This window comes from Struthio camelus, chromosome 9 (genome assembly GCF_040807025.1).
Source record: "Struthio camelus isolate bStrCam1 chromosome 9, bStrCam1.hap1, whole genome shotgun sequence".
Taxonomy (NCBI): domain Eukaryota; kingdom Metazoa; phylum Chordata; class Aves; order Struthioniformes; family Struthionidae; genus Struthio; species Struthio camelus.
Window position 1 is genome coordinate 21,567,788 of NC_090950.1, and position 18,375 is coordinate 21,586,162.

Sequence of the window (18,375 nt, forward strand, 5' to 3'; positions counted from 1 at the left end):
GCTAGCATGTCCCTCGTGTTGTGAAACGCACAGAATGCTGACATGCGCTGCCTGCCATCTTTAGTATCTAAAGTATGCAGACTTGAAAGCAAGCTTCGAGTCCTATTTTTATGCACATCACTTTATTCTCAAGTGGAAGGTGGCATCAAAGAACTAGTTAGTTTTAACCTGCCTCATCTGACAAGTTGATTTAAGTGGAAATGCTCTTAGCTGCACAAAGATGTCTGTTTTATTTCTAGATACTTTGTGCAACAAAGATCTAAATATCTGATTATATGCAGACGTGTCTCCTGGGCTAGCAGATTTTAAGGCTAAGTTGAAATCTATTCAACTGTGGAGATTAGAAATTAAGTTCAGCTCTTTGTCATGGTGGATGTTCCATAAATGGTAGTAAATGCATGCAAAGGGATGAATGAGATACCCATGATACCTTCAGCTAGAGAAGAGGAGCCCTCCAGATAGCTCATTTGGCGAAAAGTAGTCTAAAAGAAGACATGGTATTGTTCTAGATGTGGTTCTGAAAAGTAGTATTTTGTATAAAATCAACTTTTTTAAAATTTTTTTTAAATCCTCACACTGACAGAAGTACCGAGAGCTCTGTGCTAGGAGACTCGAACCGTTCAGTTGCCTTTGCTGATGTCCTCAGCTTAAGCACAGATGGGAGGGAGCTCTGTACAAGGGATTGACGAGTGAATCTATCTGACTTCTGTAATCAGAAGATCATGTAAGAGATTTAAAAAGCTCTTTTGAGCTTGTTAGGATGGATGTCTAATTGTTGTTTGTCCTGTTCAGAAGTGTATCTAACGGCTTGCTTCGCATGCCGTTTTTGAGTGCTCTTGGACAGCCTCTGTTGTTGCCACAGACCAAGCGTACCTGTACAGTCCATGGCTGTACAAATTGCTATCTGAGATTTTTTCCACTTCGATCTGAAGAGCGTGGTTGGTGTCCAGCCAGCCTTCAGCTTGCTGCTGTTGAAATGGGTAGTCTTGGTCCCTCCTGCTACCTTTGGCTTTGTCTCATGTCCAGCTCCTTATTGAGCTGATTCAGACGCAAGCTCACAGAAAACTAACCCTGGGGAAGGAGAGAAAAAGGAGGGAATGGGGGAAGCGAACGCTTTTCTGCTGGGTTATCAAACTAGAAAGGTTCCCTGAGCGGTGAGAGGAGGGCTGCAGCTAGCACAGGGCAAGGTGGGGGCTGTACAGCTGAAGGGAAATTGAGGAGGGAGAGGGATCTCATTTGGCAGCAGTGAGTTCAGATGAGTTCAGTTGTCTTGTGTAATGCGCATTGGGGATCTTGGATGGTTAGAAATGAAGTTGTGTCTGTAGCAATTCTTCTTAAGTCATGACTTGCAAAGTGGCAGAACTGTAAATAAAGATAAAAACATGCCTAAAGCAATGATTCAGTTTGAGATGCCGGCAGATTACATATACTGGTCTTGGGTACACTTAAGCAGCATGTATTACAATAGAATCACTTATGGCTTTTCACGATCCCTGTTCAATGCCTGGATTGAAAGAAATGCTTTTTTGTTAGATCAGTTGCAGATCATGTTAGTGTTGCACTTAGCTGAGAAGTTACTGAATCTAAAAAAGCAATAGAGCGTTTTGAAATGCTTTCAAAGCACAGATTTGCCGCATGGGTGTGTAGAGACAGCTCTACTTGATGCAAGTGTGAGATGAGCACTTTGACATGATATTTAATATTTTATGTTCTAAAGTAAAGCTTAGGGCCAGAAATCTGTGACCTGGGCTGTATTACCATCTGTTAGAACCTCTGACGTGTCGTTTGGTATCCCTGGCTCATTTGTTCTTTGAGCAAAAAGTGAAGGTAATTCACAATATTTCATTGTGAAGAGTAGCAGAGAAAGTATAAGAATAATTTATGTGTAGAATTTAATACATGGCATTGTCAGTACTTCTTATGTGCTGAAAACATCTGTTTACAGTTTTGTTTCTGCTGGTAGATGCTGGCCCCTCCATTAGTGGGTTTTTTTTGTTTGTTTGTTTGTTTTTCCCTCAGTTTTGGATAAAGATCCACAGAAATGCAAATTTATACTTCCTTTAGCTAGAGTGAGCAAAGTATATTAAAAACTATACCTGATAGCCCTAATCTAATAACCTTGCTGTAGAGCACTGAATCGTGGGGTACTGAAAGTAATATATTAACTTTCTGAATCCTTATTTCATTTTTTTTCTTTTTTTTAGGAAGCAATTAATTTGCTTGAGCCAATGACAAACGATCCTGTAAACTATGTACGTCAAGGAGCTTTGATTGCATCTGCCCTTATCATGATCCAGCAGACTGAGATTACCTGCCCAAAGGTAATGTGTTACATTCCGACTTGTTGGGTGGAAAAATGGTCATGGACACCAAGTCATTTATGCTCTGTGCTATACGTAAGCATGGGCATTAAACTCCTGTGTGGATCAAAGTACGCGCTTTTGAATGGGAGATAATGCATGCTGATTGGAAGGTGCCTGGCAGAGGGCAGCATTTTGACCCAAGATGTAACATGAATAAATACTCTGTTTCCTAAAAGGTCTAGAACTACCTTGTAATAATATGGAAGTGACTCGTTCCACCAGCTGACCACTGTGTATGTTTGTGACTTACATGAACACCATTCTTAAATTTCATTTTTATTTTATTATTATTATTATTAATTTCAATATTGAACTGAGTTTTGGATGTGGCTGCTGTCCGGGAAAGTCCTGTTAAGACTGTGCTGCTTTTGTATCTTGGCTTGTAGTTTTCAGGTGAAACAATTTTTTCCATGGGAAGTGGCTCAGTCGCTATGCAGCAAATACTTTTTTTCTTAATGGATTTTTTTCTTTCTGCTTGGAAGGCAAAAAGGATTGCATGTGCTGTGTTTAGCTTTTAAGAATAGATTGCCCTGTGAATATATGACAGGTGATAATATGCAAACATTTGTACAGACTAAAAGTCTGCATTAGTAGAAGTTCGGAGGTTCCACATTTCATCTGCTCTGGTGAGTGCTGAGACAGAGCTGTAGCTGGTACTTTGTCACTCGTCTGTCATGTATGGGCTGCTTTTATTGATGTCATTTTCAAAATTGAACTATGATAGAAACAGCTGCTCTTTTTCACCCCCTTTTTGGAAGGGGAGAAAGAGAAAAAAACCCTCTTTTTTCTAGTGGAAAATTTTACTTTGGAAAGCAGGCAAGGGAATTCTACAAATACAGGTGTCTTGGTGTTTCCAAGCCACAGAACATGGGGATTTGCTGGCAGACAGTTTGTTCTTTTGAATTATTAAAAGTTATTTTTTCACTAGGCAGGATCTGGAAATGTTATTTATATTATCAGAATTGTAATTCAACTGAATAAACCAGTGGAGAAAACCAGATCCTCTCATCCTCCAAGATGTGAAGTCTCTGCAATGTGAAGCTGAGTGTTTTTTGTTTTTTTTTCCTATGGGAAGAGGCTGCTTTTCATTTTTATTGTTTCTTCCTTGATCTCTATCCCTTCTTGGAGGGTTAGTTGGAATACCAGCCCTGAACGTAGGAGATCAGGTTTAATCATTCCTCTGCGTACCTCTGTAACGTTGGGCACATTGTTTAGCTCTCCTGAGCCTCAGCTTCCCACCTGAAAAAGAGTGGTGCTTTCTTCTGTCAAAGGGCATTAAGAGAATAAATCATTATAGTTTGTGAAGTACCGTAATCCTCTTGGGACGGGAATTGCAGAGACTGCTCTGAAGCAGGCAGACGAGCTCTGAGACTGTCGTGGGTTACCTGCAAAGTCTGTCTGAGTTTTCCGTTCTTTGAGAAGTTAGGTGAGAGAGTCTGAGAGTCCTAAAGAAAAACCGAGCTAGGAAAACGGCTAGCAGGAATACGGATCGTTTGAGGGAATGAGTCAGATCTTTCCTGAAAGAATCCTGGTAACCCTGACTTCAGAGGTATGTGCGCAGTAACACGTAGGGTTGTTAATTATTTTTTTTTAGTAGTGGGTGGGCAAATAGAGGATGAGATGTATAATCTGGGGTTAAGTGGCATGTTTAAGAAATAGGGAGAGGAACTGAAAGAGCTTTATGCTAAAGTCCTGTCTATGAGCCAAAATTTGTGCTGTGTTACATAATATAGATACAGAAGGCAATTCATTACCCAAACATGGAAGTGCTGTAGACTTAAAAAAAAAAAAAAAAAAAAAAAAAAAAACCACCTTTCAGACTGTAAACTCATAAGGAATCCCTGAAATAATCTACTAATTTAGGAACTAAACCCAGAATATATCAATTTTACTTGTTTTGAAGGAAGAAATCACCCCAAAACTTAGCTATAATCATCATAATGTCTTGCTCAAAGGTAAAAGGAGTTCCTCCCTGTATTTTGAGCAATATGCTGGCAGTTAAATTACTTATTATCCATGGGAAACTTTTTTGGAGCTGTCTGCCAGTCTGAAGAAAAAATGTTTTAATCTGATGTGAAAGGGCGGAGTTCAGATCACCAGCCATTTTTGGATTACAGTGACATATTTTAGTCTGATTAAATTCCTAAATTGCACACTGTGTACTGAAGTGTCTAACCTGATGTGTGTGAGTTTTTGCTTTGCTAGATAGGCAGCTAGTAAGAAGAGCATGTTGGATTTCGTGTCCCCCAAGTTGTATTGGTGGTCTAGAGTTATGAAGAAGCTAAATCTTACATTTAAGCATGCTTCTCATCGTTGTCTCACTACTGCTAAATACTTTGAGATGCTTTGCATGTGAGACTGATTTTTATGAAGATTGTGGCACATACTCTGACCAGCTTCCTGTTACTACTTTTTATTTTTGTTGATTTTCTGTCTTTTTTCCATAGATGATTTGTTTGCGAGCTGTGTGCTTTGAATTATAAGGATTTAAATTCTCTGGTGGTAACTTGTTATGAAGATGATAACGAATAATCTTCCTTAAATAGATAGCGCAAATGCCCTGCTTTATCATACTTCCCAAGAGATTTTACTTAAATTCTGTTGTAAGCATTTTTTTTTCCTTCCCTTCACATTGGAATTTGAGGCATGGGGAGCGGATGGTAATCTGTTTCCCAATCTTTTCTAGTAACCTGCTTTATCCTAACTCTTCTGTTTGCATGAGCAGAACAAATAAGTTACCATGTTTGCTCAGGTAACTGCTGTGACTTTTCAAGAGATATTTTTTTTTCCTCCTGCTCAGAATCTGATGTGGAACCATTAATGGTTCTGTAGGTATCGACAGTCTTTCCTTTCTACTAGTTGGGGGTCATAATTGCAAAATGCATTTACTGCTTCTGCATAGATGTTGCACAGGCTAATTAGGTATATAGCTAAAAAGATTAAACAGGAAAGGAGGCTTGGAAGTGTTTTCTAGAAGAGTATTTACAAGTGTTGGAAAAAGATGACTTCAGACTTTTCAGGAGTAGAAAATTACAGATTTTTGAGAGCTGAGTATTGAAATGCTGAAATTTCGGCAATAAGTAGAGATGTAAACATCAAAGTATTTTGGTACAAAAAAGTGCTTTTGTTGTGAGAAAATGTAGATGTATCTTTTTGAATCACCTTTGCTCTCCTCTTACCTCTGTGCTAGTCTTCCTCCTTTATTGTGCTCACCTATAGGAGTGTTTAAATAAAGACTTGTCATTGTGTGGAGATCCCTTGAACTTACACGCTGCTTAAGGACCAAAAGGGGTTTGCGCATCTTGTGTAAAACTGACTTGGTCTCTTAGGAGTTGAAACATGGTTCCCCAGGTGCAGTCAACATGATTTTTCTGACCTCTGATACACTTAAGAACAATATTGTGCAGGATATAGAACAGTAACGAGTTTATTTTGTGAAATGGAATCCTAAATTACAGATGCGATGAGATCATTGTAACAGGAATCCATGACAACTTCATTTTGTGTTTGAGACCTACAGGACAATTAAGAAAGCAGTTTGGAAGACATACTACGTGTCTTAACATCTTGAATCTGATTTACTGTTGCTGTTTTTGCACAGGGTAGTAATCTTTGAAAAATGAGAAGATACTAACCAAGTTCATGGTTTTTCCTCTCCTCTCCTATGATCAACTTGGCCTATCATGTTGCTCTTTAAGATGTTTTTAGGGAATAAGCACGTGGTTTTTTTGTTTCTCCATTTGGATCCAGGTTTTCTATAGGTAATGGTTTTGCCTATTGATACTTTATTAAACTCTTGTCTTTCTTGAAAGGCTTTATGCCATCAGTGTTGAAAAATCTGTGTTACAGAAAATAAATCCCATTGTAGGAGTCTCATAAAGGGCGTTGCTTGTTGGTTTCTGTGTCTGTCACTCTTTAAAAACCCCAAACAGTTTATGAGTGCCGAAGAGGACCATTCAGACAACTAAGCTGGTCTTAGCAGCTTCTCATAGGAAGATCTTCCATGTTTATATGTCCCATTGGGAAAATGTTTCTGAAGATGCTTTTTACGCGCTTTCACTCTCTGTGAGCTGCTGCTGTTCTGGATTTTGGTTCGTAGAGTAGCGTGACATTAACTCGTTACCCGTTTGAACCCTTTGAGAGGCAGCTCTGCCGATGCCTTCCAGGCCTCCCGCTCCTTGCAGTGACGGCCCTCCACCAGACATGCCTGAGATCCCTGCCTGGAGGTGTCAGGCACCTCTGTACAGGGTGCTGCGAAGGTGTGCTGGTTCTGCATCTGCTTGGAGCTTGGGATTACAAATTCCCAGCAGGTCTGAAGAACAGCAAGAGATGGATTACCTGAAATGATAGGTCTTGCTAGGTCTGAGTCTCAAGACACAAGAATGTTTTTTGCAATCTGCTAGTAGCACCTTAGCTTTCCTTCGTGTGGGCCTGTTACCGCAGTTGCTCCTGCATAGTGTATGCTCTTGTGTACTTGGAAAGAGCAGTCGTATGGAGAATGACTTCAGCTTTCGAAGAAAATGGATAGATAACGGACGCAACACATTTTTAAAACCTAACTTTTTAAAAACAATTCCTAGATAATCTTACTCTTAAGAATTTGCATTTGCAAAAAGCATCATGTGCATCATTTAACCCTATTTCCCTTAGTTAACTCTTTGTTTATTAAATCTTATTTTTTTACAATCTGACGGGCTCTATGTGCATGATGATCACTGAAGTGGTAAACAACCTATTAAATGATTAAAAAGCCCAGCCTCTCAGGTTTGTGGAAGGAAATTGTGCTTTATCATTCTCACGTCTCAAAGCCTGTGTTGTTTCCTCAGTGTTTCCAAGGTTGCATATTTGGCTTTACTTTGAAATTGGAGGCATGTAGTTTTGTCCAGCATTAATTATCGGAATGGTGTGTGCGTCTTGTTATTAAAGATGAAATGCGTCATTTTAGTGTTCTCTTGGAAGTTGCCTAAATGAATTTCTTGATAGTATTTCCGAATGATATAAAATTTTGCAAGTGCTCGGAGATTTCAAAAGAGAAACAGGGTGTATGGGTTTCGTAGCACGTTAAACCTATTTAGTAATTTGGGATGTGCTCATCACCGTGATTTGAATGAAATATTGGCAGGTTTTGCTTCAATGGCTTAAGATATTACTGTCTTTTGACATCTTGCTGCATTCTGTAGGATATGACTACCCCAACAGCAAAGTTAGAACTGAATATTTGTCTGTGCCTCTCTTTTTTTTTTTCATTGCAACATCTGGCATCTTGCTTTGAATATCTTGTTGCTTACTCTGGGACATCCCTTGCAAAAGGATGGAGCAATGGCTGTGTGAGGGCAGGACCTTCCCAAACTGGCGCAGCTAGATCTGCCAAAGTAGGCTGTCTCCTGCAGCAAGGAAGGTTCTGCAGTTCTCATTCCTGTGAAGCATTCTCTTTATTGGAGCAGCCTGAATAAGCATCAAGGCGTAACACTTGCCTTTGAGTGTTGGGTCAGTTCTTCAGTCTGGATTTGCCTGGTTCCTAAGGCCAGGATGGGTAGTCTCCAACTCTGCAGTGGAACAATTTTGCTTCCACTGATTTTAAAGTAAAACTTTGATTAACAGCATAATTTCTCAATCAGTTTTCCAGGGTTGGCAGTGGTCCATGGCTCAAGATCCACAAGCATCTCTGTCTTACAGAATTTATCTGTGAAATCGGAATACTCCTGCTCTGGTGCTAGATATTTTGTCCTTTAAAAAGTAGAGGGCATAAGGACTATTTGTTGTTTTAGTTGTTCAGTATCTGTTCGTAAAAGCCTACTCTCTGATTCCACACCTCAGCCTGTCCCTTCTGCCCGGAGAGGTGGCAGTCGGTCCTGTCTCTTTTAGCAGTCAAGTTTCTGTGATTTGGTTCCCTGCGTTTCTTTGTGTCCTGGTGGCACGGCGGATGGGTTCCTGGTGGGCTTGGTGCCGGTGGTGGTTTGTTCATCTGCTCTGGCAGTATTAATGTATATGTGTGTGAGCAGGAGCTATGGAAGCCATATTAGGGAAACGATGCTCACAGAGCTGCTGGCCGCGCTCAGGCGGAAGTGAATAACTTCCTCCGCTCGAGAACTGCTTTGCGTTTCCCAAACGAGATATTTCTGCCCTGTGCTCTGAGGTGCTTCTCAGTCAGACTTCAGACGCCAGCGTGAACATTAGCAGTTCTGCTGAATGTCTTCTTGTTTCGCCCAGGATTTCTTTCTTTGAAGATGTGATTACTGTGTGAATTCCAGATTGCAGTCCACCTGATGAGTAATTTTTCAGCGCTTTGTAGCATCTGTCTGCTTTTATAAATATTCCAAGCCACAAAAGCTGAGCCCAGATTTGCAAGGACAAGGTGATGTGCTCTAAGCAGAGGCGCTCGAATATTACTGCTCAGCTCAACCAGAGAAATAGTTTTACGTGTTGCTTCTGTCCCTGTGTGTCTGTCCCAAATAATACTGGAAGAGACTGAAAGTGATTTTCCCCACCCCCCTTCTTCCCAGAAGGCTTTTGTTCATCTAGTCCATAAGTGGTTGCCCTTGATATTGTATGAGGCCCCACTTCAGGTTACTGAAGTCAGCGGGGCTTCTAAAGGGGCCGGCTGGTAGGACGCACTCTGCCTCAAAACTTGGGAATAGGAATAGCAAGGGGAAATAATACCTTAAATGCAAGCTAAGGTATTCTTCCAGTGTGCAGGAGGTCGAGCATAAGAAACAAACTGTTTATATTAAGCACATAAACCACTGTGTAAGCTTTTATAAATACAATTTGGGAAAGCACGCAAAAGTATAGAGTGAAGCAGAGGCGCAGAGCGTGGTTCCAGCAGGAACTGTATATTGTGTGGGCAGTATCTCGCTGCCACACACCTGTGTGCGTGACTGCTCCGAAAATGAACATTGCTCCTTTATCTTAGCGTGAATAAATGCGAGGAAATGTAAGTCTCTTGCATTTGGGGGCAGGGAGGAATAATTACAGAAGTTTTTAATGCAAAGGGGAATTGATGAATAGAGAACTAATATTAACACACAACTTGTTGAACTCGGACTGAATAGTAGAAATAGCTACTGTTTCTCCACTGTTGCTTTTAATAAATACCTCCTGTTCTGCAGGAGCATTGCTGTTTTGTTCAGCTTCACTGCCCTTGTTTAAGGGTGGCGGGCTGGTCTGTTGCTTCTAGGTAATGAGACTGTCCGTTTGTGTGAAACGAAGAAAGTAGTTTTATTACAATTGTATTTAGCAGGTCATGATTTGCTCATGCAGATGTTCCTGTTCTTCACTCTCAGTCACAGACCAGCTTAAAACTCATCAGGTTAGGTGTCATCAGTGCTAAAGGGGTTGAGATGACAAAGAGTACAGCTGGATTAATTACTGAAAGAGCAAAGGAAGAAAAGGTATTGAGTAGAGAGTGCCTTTTCCTTTAAGGCACCTGTGTTTTAAACCATGTGAGGAGTTAATGCCTACTGAGAACTACTTTGCAGAGAACAAGGGCCTGAAGCATGCACTAAGCTATCAGGCTGCAGAATAGTGTTGTGACTCTTGTGTACAGTGCTCGGGGGCTTGCAGAGGCAACACCTCTGTTGTCTTCCCATTCCAGCCATTTGACATAGTATCTCAGTGGTAACATCTCAGCTTCTTAGTGCCTCTGGTCAAGAATCTGCAAGTGAAATGTGGTGAAATTTATTGCTATTGTTACCTCAGTTCTCTGATATGTTTTGCTGAGAAACCTCTTGCGTTTGACTTAAACCTCTTGAGTTTGACTTATCCCCTGCTCTAGCTCTGCATTCTGTTTCAGTCTCTCTTTTTTGTTGACCTTGTTGAATCCTGGTTTAATAAAACATAATTCCCAACGCAGTTCTCGTGTCATTGACTTCAGTTGTATGAATGGTCCTTTTGCTGGCAGGAAAATTCTTTCTGTATGTATTTTTAGATTTCTCACGGCTCCCCAAGACAAACCATATAAATTCAGGAGAAACACCTGCATTCTGCCCCTGGTACAGTATGCTGTCTGGTCTTGTCTTAAAAGCATGTCGACAGCAGCAATTATTCTTCACGGAGCCGTTGTGTTTATGCAACTGTTTCATGCTCCCAATTTAGAAGGCTTTACGACTCTAGTAGTTGTGCGATTCTGGGCTTGTACACTGTCCATCCCAGAAAGAGAAAGACAGCTCCTGGGAGCAAAAGTGTCTGAGTGTTTGCATACAGTACATGCTGCATTGTAGGTGGGAACTGACTGGCTGAGCGTGGGTCTGGTGCTCGTGATATTCTGCATGTACCTAGTGTCGGTCGTTTGCTGTTCCCTACTCGGCCAGAAGGACTCACTGAGTTTTGTTCGCTATGCTTAAGCCTCATGTATTGGTACAGTCAGTTGCCGGTAACATCAGGGGCTCTGTGAGAGTACATTCCCAGTAGCGGTTTTGGAAGCTTGGCCTCTTTGCCTACAGCAGATACTAAGAGCGTTTCACAGCTGAAATGTAAGATTGTTCTTCAGGCACTCATCACTGAGCAGAGATCTCTGGCCTCTTTGGAGAGGAGCATATGCTTTGCCTGTGAGAAGTGGCTAGGGATTTATGTGGTATTAGGGTTTTATACTTGGAAACGTAAACCAAATTTGAGATACTAGGAGCTTCTCTGTGTATCTGGTGGCTGCGTCTGGCCCTACTGTCCTGAGCTAGAAGTTTGTCCACTTACCTGCAGCTGCGGATGTAGGAAAAGGACCTGGGTACCAGGAGCAAAATAGACTAGCCGTGGAGAGAAGGTAGTTCAAGATATCTTGGAATGAACCTTTTTGAAGAGACCTCCTTAGTTTTTGAGCATGCCAAGTGAAAGCTTGGTATAAAAACAGAAAAGGGAAACAGGATGTCATATGGATAACTTTGACACAAAGTTAATTTAGGAAGGAAGTATAAAAGATCCTTCCAAACATGTGGTGGATCTATCTGCTGCAGCTTCCCAGGTTTTGGTTGGGATGCAGAGTGGGGTTTTCCGGTCTGCTTTTTCAGCCGTAAAGATTACTTGAATTGCATTGTTGCTCACCTGTATATACTGAAAGACATATGCTATTAATTTATGATAGAGCCCTAGATATTCCTGGATGTGATGCTATTCTATCTCTTCAACACTTAGTGAACCAGTGAAAATGAAGCTGTTTTAAGCAATAATGATAATATAAGCAAAGGTTTAGTAATTTTCCTTGCTAATGTGTGCTTAAGACATTGTGGTAAATGTATCACGGCATGAACTGTTACATTATTAAATATTTTCATTCATGACTTTGACCTAAAGGAGGGCAGTAGCAAAATCTGCTAATGATGCATCATGGGGACATTATGAGTACAGTAGAAGTATCATACAGGAAAAACTGAATCAGTTTGAGGTTTTCAGCAGTAGGAGTTAGAGCAAATTTAATAAAGCGTAGGGTCACGCACCTAAGAACATATAGCAGTTTTTGCTACAAACTCATCAGTTGGCATATTATTCCAGTGGTGCTTCAGAGATGCGCAAGCTCTTCCTATCTGCAGAAGGTGGTTTGGATGCAAACCCATCCTGATGGTTTTAAAATCACTATATGGGTGTCCTCCAGTGGGGGAAACCTCTGTAATTAATTGTTAGTGGGATGACTTGTACCACCAGTGGTTAAAACCATGGAAAAAGCAAATGTCATCCTAGGATAAAGAAATCCAGAATCTTTGTGTTAAAGACAGAACATTTGACTTATGCCAGTCAGTAGTATAATCTCTCTCTTTCTTTCCTTGTCCAGGTCAGCCAGTTCAGACAGCTGTATTCCAAAGTGATCAATGATAAGCATGATGACGTTATGGCGAAGTTTGGAGCAATCCTGGCACAAGGCATTTTGGATGCAGGTAACTCCTCAAATATTAAAGCAGTCAAAATTTCTTACCCTTGTTTGACTACAGAATGCTTCTAATAGCAAATTTCATTTGGGAGATGAGGTGCTGGCATTTATGCCTTTCACATAGTGGCAGCAAGAAATCTCTAATTTCAGGTCATTTTTATCTAATTAAAGAACTAAACCCTGCTTTGTTGATTCAGCTCATATCAGGGTGCTTCAATTAGGATAAACCCAGTTCGGTCACTGGGCCAGAATTCTTGTCCAGAAGTCTGGACAATTACAATCTTTTTGCTCTGGGTCTGCTTTGTCGCCCTGAATGCTGATTTGCAGCTTTATAGCTCCTTATTGTATGCTTCTTCGTTACTGCACATAACCAGCTTCTCCAGAGATTTGGAAACCTTGCAGGATCTGGTTTTCTTGTAAACTTCTTTTGCATTTTCTGTTAAAACCTGACATGACCAGTTAAAACTTTTTTTTTTTAATTAAATGTATTGAATAAGTTTTTAGCAACTAGGTTTTGCCCCTTTTTTTGATTTTTAGAAGATAAGTGTTATGCAAAGAGGGAAGCACAGTGCAATCAGTGCAATTAACTGCATCAGTGTTACTTCAGAAGAGCCAGTGCTAGTCTCACAAAGGGCCCTGCCTTCTAGTCTAGGGAACATCACTAATGAGTGATGTTAGCACTAGTGAGAGCTAATGACTAAAGGCTGAGCCACAGACAGGTTTCTGTAAGGGCATTAGCATTTCACAGGGGCTGAATTGCAGGACCTTAGGGAACCTCTAAGGAAAGCCTCTGTAAGCAAAGAGGACAGACCGTGTTCTGTTTTGAATTTTTCCTTCCGCTGGTGTATACAGCGCTGCAGGTATCAATAGCACCCCCTTTCCAAGTTTCTAGTGCTGACCTGTGCATCCAAGCACAGCTTCTCCCATCTCTTGTGCTGTGGCCCTTTCTTGCCATGCCGCTCCCTGTCCTTACGCCCCTCTGTAGGCCTACGAAGGTAGACACAAACTGTTCTTCCCTGTACTCTTGAGAACAAAGTTTACCCTGAAGTCACATAAGCAGAGGACAATCTTAGGTTAATAGATTTGTCCCGTGGCATGGCTTAAGCACACACTGTGCTTATGTGGTTACAGTGTTTGTATGAAATTACTACGTGTCCAGCCCATGTGGAGGGGGAGAAAAACTTTGAGCCGCCTGCACCTATCTGCATGGAAAGGTCCGTAAAAAGCGCTCTCCTTGATGTTCATGTGGCAAGCAGGCTGCTCCGTGCTTTAAGACTAGGGCTAACCAGGGAAGGAAGAAACATGAACGACCTCTTTTCTCCTCCACCTTCTCTCCAAGGTACCCCTCCTAGAGCTCAAGCTTAGCGATATTCTTGGCACAAGACTGTTTCTCTAGTTTTGGTCATTCCCATGCTTATACTGGGTTGCTGGGAAGCCAGAGCCCAGCTGGCTCAAAGAGATTTTTCTCTCAGCAATGCAGACCTGTTTTGAATTCCTGCCTTTAAGGATTAAATCATAAAAATGCAGCTTATTTACTTCCTGTGTCACTCATGTATTGTATAATGACTTGGAAGCCAGAAGCACCCACTTTTAATAAACTACATGTGGATTTGTGCCAACTTCTTACCCCTTTATTTCTTTCTTATAGAAACTGCTGTGCTGGTGGGGAAGGCTGTGAATTACCCTTTCTTAACCTACTGCTACTTTCACTAGAGTCTTAAAAAGAACAAATTCTTTTTCTCTCTCCCATACAACCACAAATACTTATCTGAAACAATGAGCTGTAGAATTTATCGCTACCAGGAAGAAAAAGTTTTTTGTGTCATCTGCCATAGCTGGGGCAAACTCTTTTTATTTATTTATTTTTTTTTTTAAAGGAGAAAAGTATAATTCTCTTTCAAGGACAGGCTTTGATCAAAAGTGCAGCATTTCCAGTGCAGGACTGGGAAGTGATGCATTGGAGGTGGGTTTCTCGCTCTGATGGCGAGACAGTCGGATGCATGGTTTCATGCAAGGAGGAAAGTACCTCGGGAGCCCTGAAGTGGAAATGAAGAATATGGCCATTGTCTAATTGTTAGGCCACAGCAGCCACATTTTTATTTCTTTATTAAAATAAGTAAAAAAAATAGGCACGCTAAATTTAGCTTAGTTTGTTTCCCTCAAACCTCTGAACTTTTACAATTTTCCTTGTCATATGCACACATGCTCTCTCTCTTTGCAATACTAATTTAACATGCTTTATTATCTGGAATATGTATTTGTCAAGGTGAGCTATAAAGTGATGGAAAAGAAAGCGTCAGCTAAATGACAGAGGAAAGACTTGCCCATCTCTTAATTGCTGTCTCTCCAAATACGAATCTCACGTGATGTGTTATGTTTTGGATCTTAAAGACTTTAGTACGAAGGGTGCTTACATGCATATAGGCCTCCTTCCCATGTGTTGAATTCAGTGCTACTTTAACCTTTCATCAACACAGATGTTGTTTCCTGCCCTTTTTGCTGTCTCTCTCTGCTTGCGGGCTCCTAATGTAAAACTGGCTCTAACTTCAGTAGTTAGAAACAAAAAACCCATTATCCATTGCTAATGTTGTCATCGATTAGGCCAGAGCTACCCCATGTTTTGTTGCACCTGTGAATCACCTTGTTGGCACATGCTGAAATTGATTCTGCCGGGGTTGTGATGGCTAATCGGATAAGGTTTTGACCTTTCTGGGCTGGCGCTAAGTTCAGGTTGCCTTCGTTCTTGTTTAGATTAAGTGAGTTTAAGTCTTTGCTGATAAAGAAAGAAGCAGTGTGATACCGTTTGAAAACGGGATGCTGCCTATGCAAGGATTGGAAGCTTATTTCCAAGGCTTGTGAGGGATCCTTATCTAATGAGTGTTGTGCTGGTATGCTGTCCTGGGCTGCGCGGTCTGGGCTCTGCCGTGGTCTTATCAGCAAAGTGTTTGTTCTGTCCGAAAAGTTGTGGAAGGAATTCTAAGTTTGTAGAACAATATGGTGGATGTTACAAAAGTACCACTGTGACTATGTAAAAAGTGAGTTGTTCAAAGTATAAGTCATCAGCATCTGCTTGTTGCACTCCCCCTCCTTGTTAACTAATGCTGACTTACCTAGTGGAGCCTCGTAACCCTCCGAACAGCCATTTTAGTTCCAGCAGCTTTGGCACCGTAGCACTATGAATTCCGGGAGAGGGACCTTATAGTACTACCAAGGAGCTCGAAACTCTATGTGCGTGTGGTGGTGGTTTTCCCCCCTTCCCCAGCCCGACACCAGCTCACAGCTTTTATCCATCCAGCCCAAGGTCTGGAATGTGTTCCCTTCCAGGTTGTCAGTGCTGCTACTTAATCACGAAGATAGATCGCAGTTGTGCAATATCATGTCTCTCCACCTTTCCTGCTCCCTCCAAAGCCCTGGGAGTGAGGGTGGAGTGTGTGTGGATGGAGAGCAGCGGAAAGAAGTAGCGTGACAGCATCTTTTGAATATGAAATCTGTTGCTCAGCCAGGAAATTCCAGAGGCTGGATAATAGAATTCTAAAGGTTAAAAATAAATTTGGAAAATAAAATTCCAAAAGTTTGATTAAGAATTAATTTAAGCTGCTTATTTAATATTCACTGGGCTGCTTTACTCAGAATATCTGCAAATTACTGATCCTGGCCCTTACAAACTGCTGCAGTGAAGAAAGGTTCATAGGAAAGATGGAGGAGAAGACCAGATATTTGTGTGTGCAACGTTTGTAATGTTTAAGGATCGCACAAGACCTCAGGCAGTCCCTCCTTAATAGTGTTGTAAATTCAAATACAAGTACATGAGAGCAGTATGGAAGAGAGTAATGAAGAGGAGCAGAGCAGAGCAGGCACTGGTAAAAGATGAGACCGTATCGTTGCCTTTCCCCAAAAGGCAGGTGACAATACGTACACGGAGTATCTCACAGGAGGACATCAAAATCCCCTATCTTGTTCTGTTGCTTCTAGGGCTTTCTAACACTGACATGCACCAAAGATCACATGACTGTTTCATTAAGGGGTTCCATTGGTTTTGGCAGCAAAAATTCACTAACTCCAGACAGCTCCACTGAGGCCTGGCCTTGCTACAGGTGGATGTTTGTGCAAGGCTGAGGAATGCTACTCCTGGTTGGGATTTCCAGCTGTAAAGGTGCCTTGAGTTTGGAATGAGTGGGTGACTGTATTTTAACAAAGTTAGCCTCACTGCACCTGGCCTTGTCGGCAGTAATGGGCTTGCCTGGTGCCCTCTTCAGCTCAATTCACTGGGCCCATCAGAAGGCTGAAGATCAGATTAACACTTTCTCACTCTGTCTGCAAGCCCAGTCTTTCAATTTGGTTTCTAGCTGGATGTTTCTGCACTACATCAACATATGGAGTTGTTTTGGTCTCTGCTTTGCAAGTATAAAACTGAAGACTTGGTTGTCTGGCAGAGATTTAATTTTGTTGCAAGAACTGCAGGAGCTTGTCTCTTTGCTGCTTAGATTGATAACCTCTAGAAGCAACTTCTGAAGTTGCTGCTGTTTACATTTTTTTCTACTGAGATGGTGTAGGATAAAAACCTTGGCATATTTCTTCTGTTTAACAGCAGCAATTCAGGGAGACAGCCACAGAAAGGAAAGCTTTTTGTTTGCGCTGCTTTCCTTGTGCTTTTTGTCTTGTGGTTCATGTATATGTCCTATTTTGAAACCCTTATGGCAAAGGTTTGCACTTCCCCTCCCCATCCCCCTAACTACACTTCTGTTTAAATTATCTCCTGGCAAAATGAGTGTGGAGGGGCTGTCTCCACTGATTGTGTTTGGGTGGTATCTATTGCCTCGAGCAGTTTGGTTACTGCCCCTCGGTTTCGTTGTGTAAGCTGAGATCGCAGAAAGGTGATCTCTCCTTGAACAGCTGAGAGAGCCTGGAGAAGAGAAGACTGAGAGGCGATCTCATCAATGTGTACAAGTATCTGAAGGGGGAGTGTCGAGAGGTTGAGGCCAGCCTCTTCTCCGTGGTGCCCGGTGACAGGACAAGAGGCAACGGGCACAAACTGAAACACAGGAAGTTCCATCTGAACCTGAGGAAAAGCTGCTTGACTGTGAGGGTGACTGAGCACTGGAACAGGTCGCCCAGAGAGGTAGTGGAGTCTCCTTCGCGGGAGATATTCAAAACCTGTCTGGACGCGATCCTGGGAAATATGCTGTAGAGGACCCTGCTGGAGCAGGAGGGTTGGACTAGATGATCTCCAGAGGTCCCTTCCAACCTCAACCATTCTGTGATCCTTTGTATTCCACAGGAGAAAGCTGACACCATTGTGGCCTCTGTTCACGGCAGCTGTTTTAGAGATGCTTCGCTCAGTTGTCCTTGTGGAGTACCCAGGAATGCATTAACCTCACTTAAATTATTCCATTTATGATTCTCCACAGGGGGCCATAATGTAACCATTTCGCTGCAGTCGAGGACGGGACATACTCACATGCCTTCCGTGGTGGGGGTTCTGGTCTTCACGCAGTTCTGGTTCTGGTTCCCCCTGTCTCACTTCTTGTCACTGGCTTTCACCCCAACTTGTGTCATTGGCCTTAACAAGGATCTTAAGGTATGTAATGAGTGGAGAGGGGAAAGGTTACTGATAGCTGCCTAGAAGTCTGCCTAAGTGGCCTGGGAGGTGTGTGAATGCGTTTGTTGGATATCTCCTGCTTAGAAATGGTGTTAAGTGGAAGAAGTATGAAAATCGGGCTTAAATTGCAGTTCTTCATTTGGGACAAAGCCTTAGACAGGTATAATAATGTTGGTGTGGGGAATGGGGATAAGAGAAATACAAAGAGCAGGTTTTAACTCCTTTATCTCAAAGTAACTTGTAAGGAAAGGAACTCTATTTAGTGTATGTGGGCAGAGAGCACCCCATTATCACTCCAGAAGGTCAAGGTTATTTTAAAAACAAAAACAGCAGCAAAAAACCTGTGTCCTCCGGATGAATTATGTGGTGCTCTACTGTGTGGACTACAATTAAATGTTAGCGTGAAAGATGTGTCACTCTTACACCAAGAGAAGTCTAATAAAATCTCAATTTAGGTTATATAGTACAGTGTAGAACGGGAGAAAGCCTGGATGGATGTTTTGGAGGAGAGAAAGTTGCACTGTAGGTGACTCCACTGTAGTGACTGTACATAGTACTGC

At 41.8% G+C, this 18,375-nt stretch overlaps 1 protein-coding gene across 1 annotated transcript in view; it reads left to right on the forward strand.

The window, feature by feature from the left end:
* The window catches only part of PSMD1 (proteasome 26S subunit, non-ATPase 1), an 82,982-nt gene that overhangs the window by 54,620 nt on the left and 9,987 nt on the right, over positions 1–18,375 (forward strand). The window contains exons 18-20 of the mRNA XM_068955082.1: positions 2,205–2,321; positions 12,121–12,223; positions 17,625–17,794. Of these exons, the coding sequence (XP_068811183.1) occupies positions 2,205–2,321; positions 12,121–12,223; positions 17,625–17,794 (390 nt within the window). The remainder of the gene's footprint in view (positions 1–2,204; positions 2,322–12,120; positions 12,224–17,624; positions 17,795–18,375) is intronic.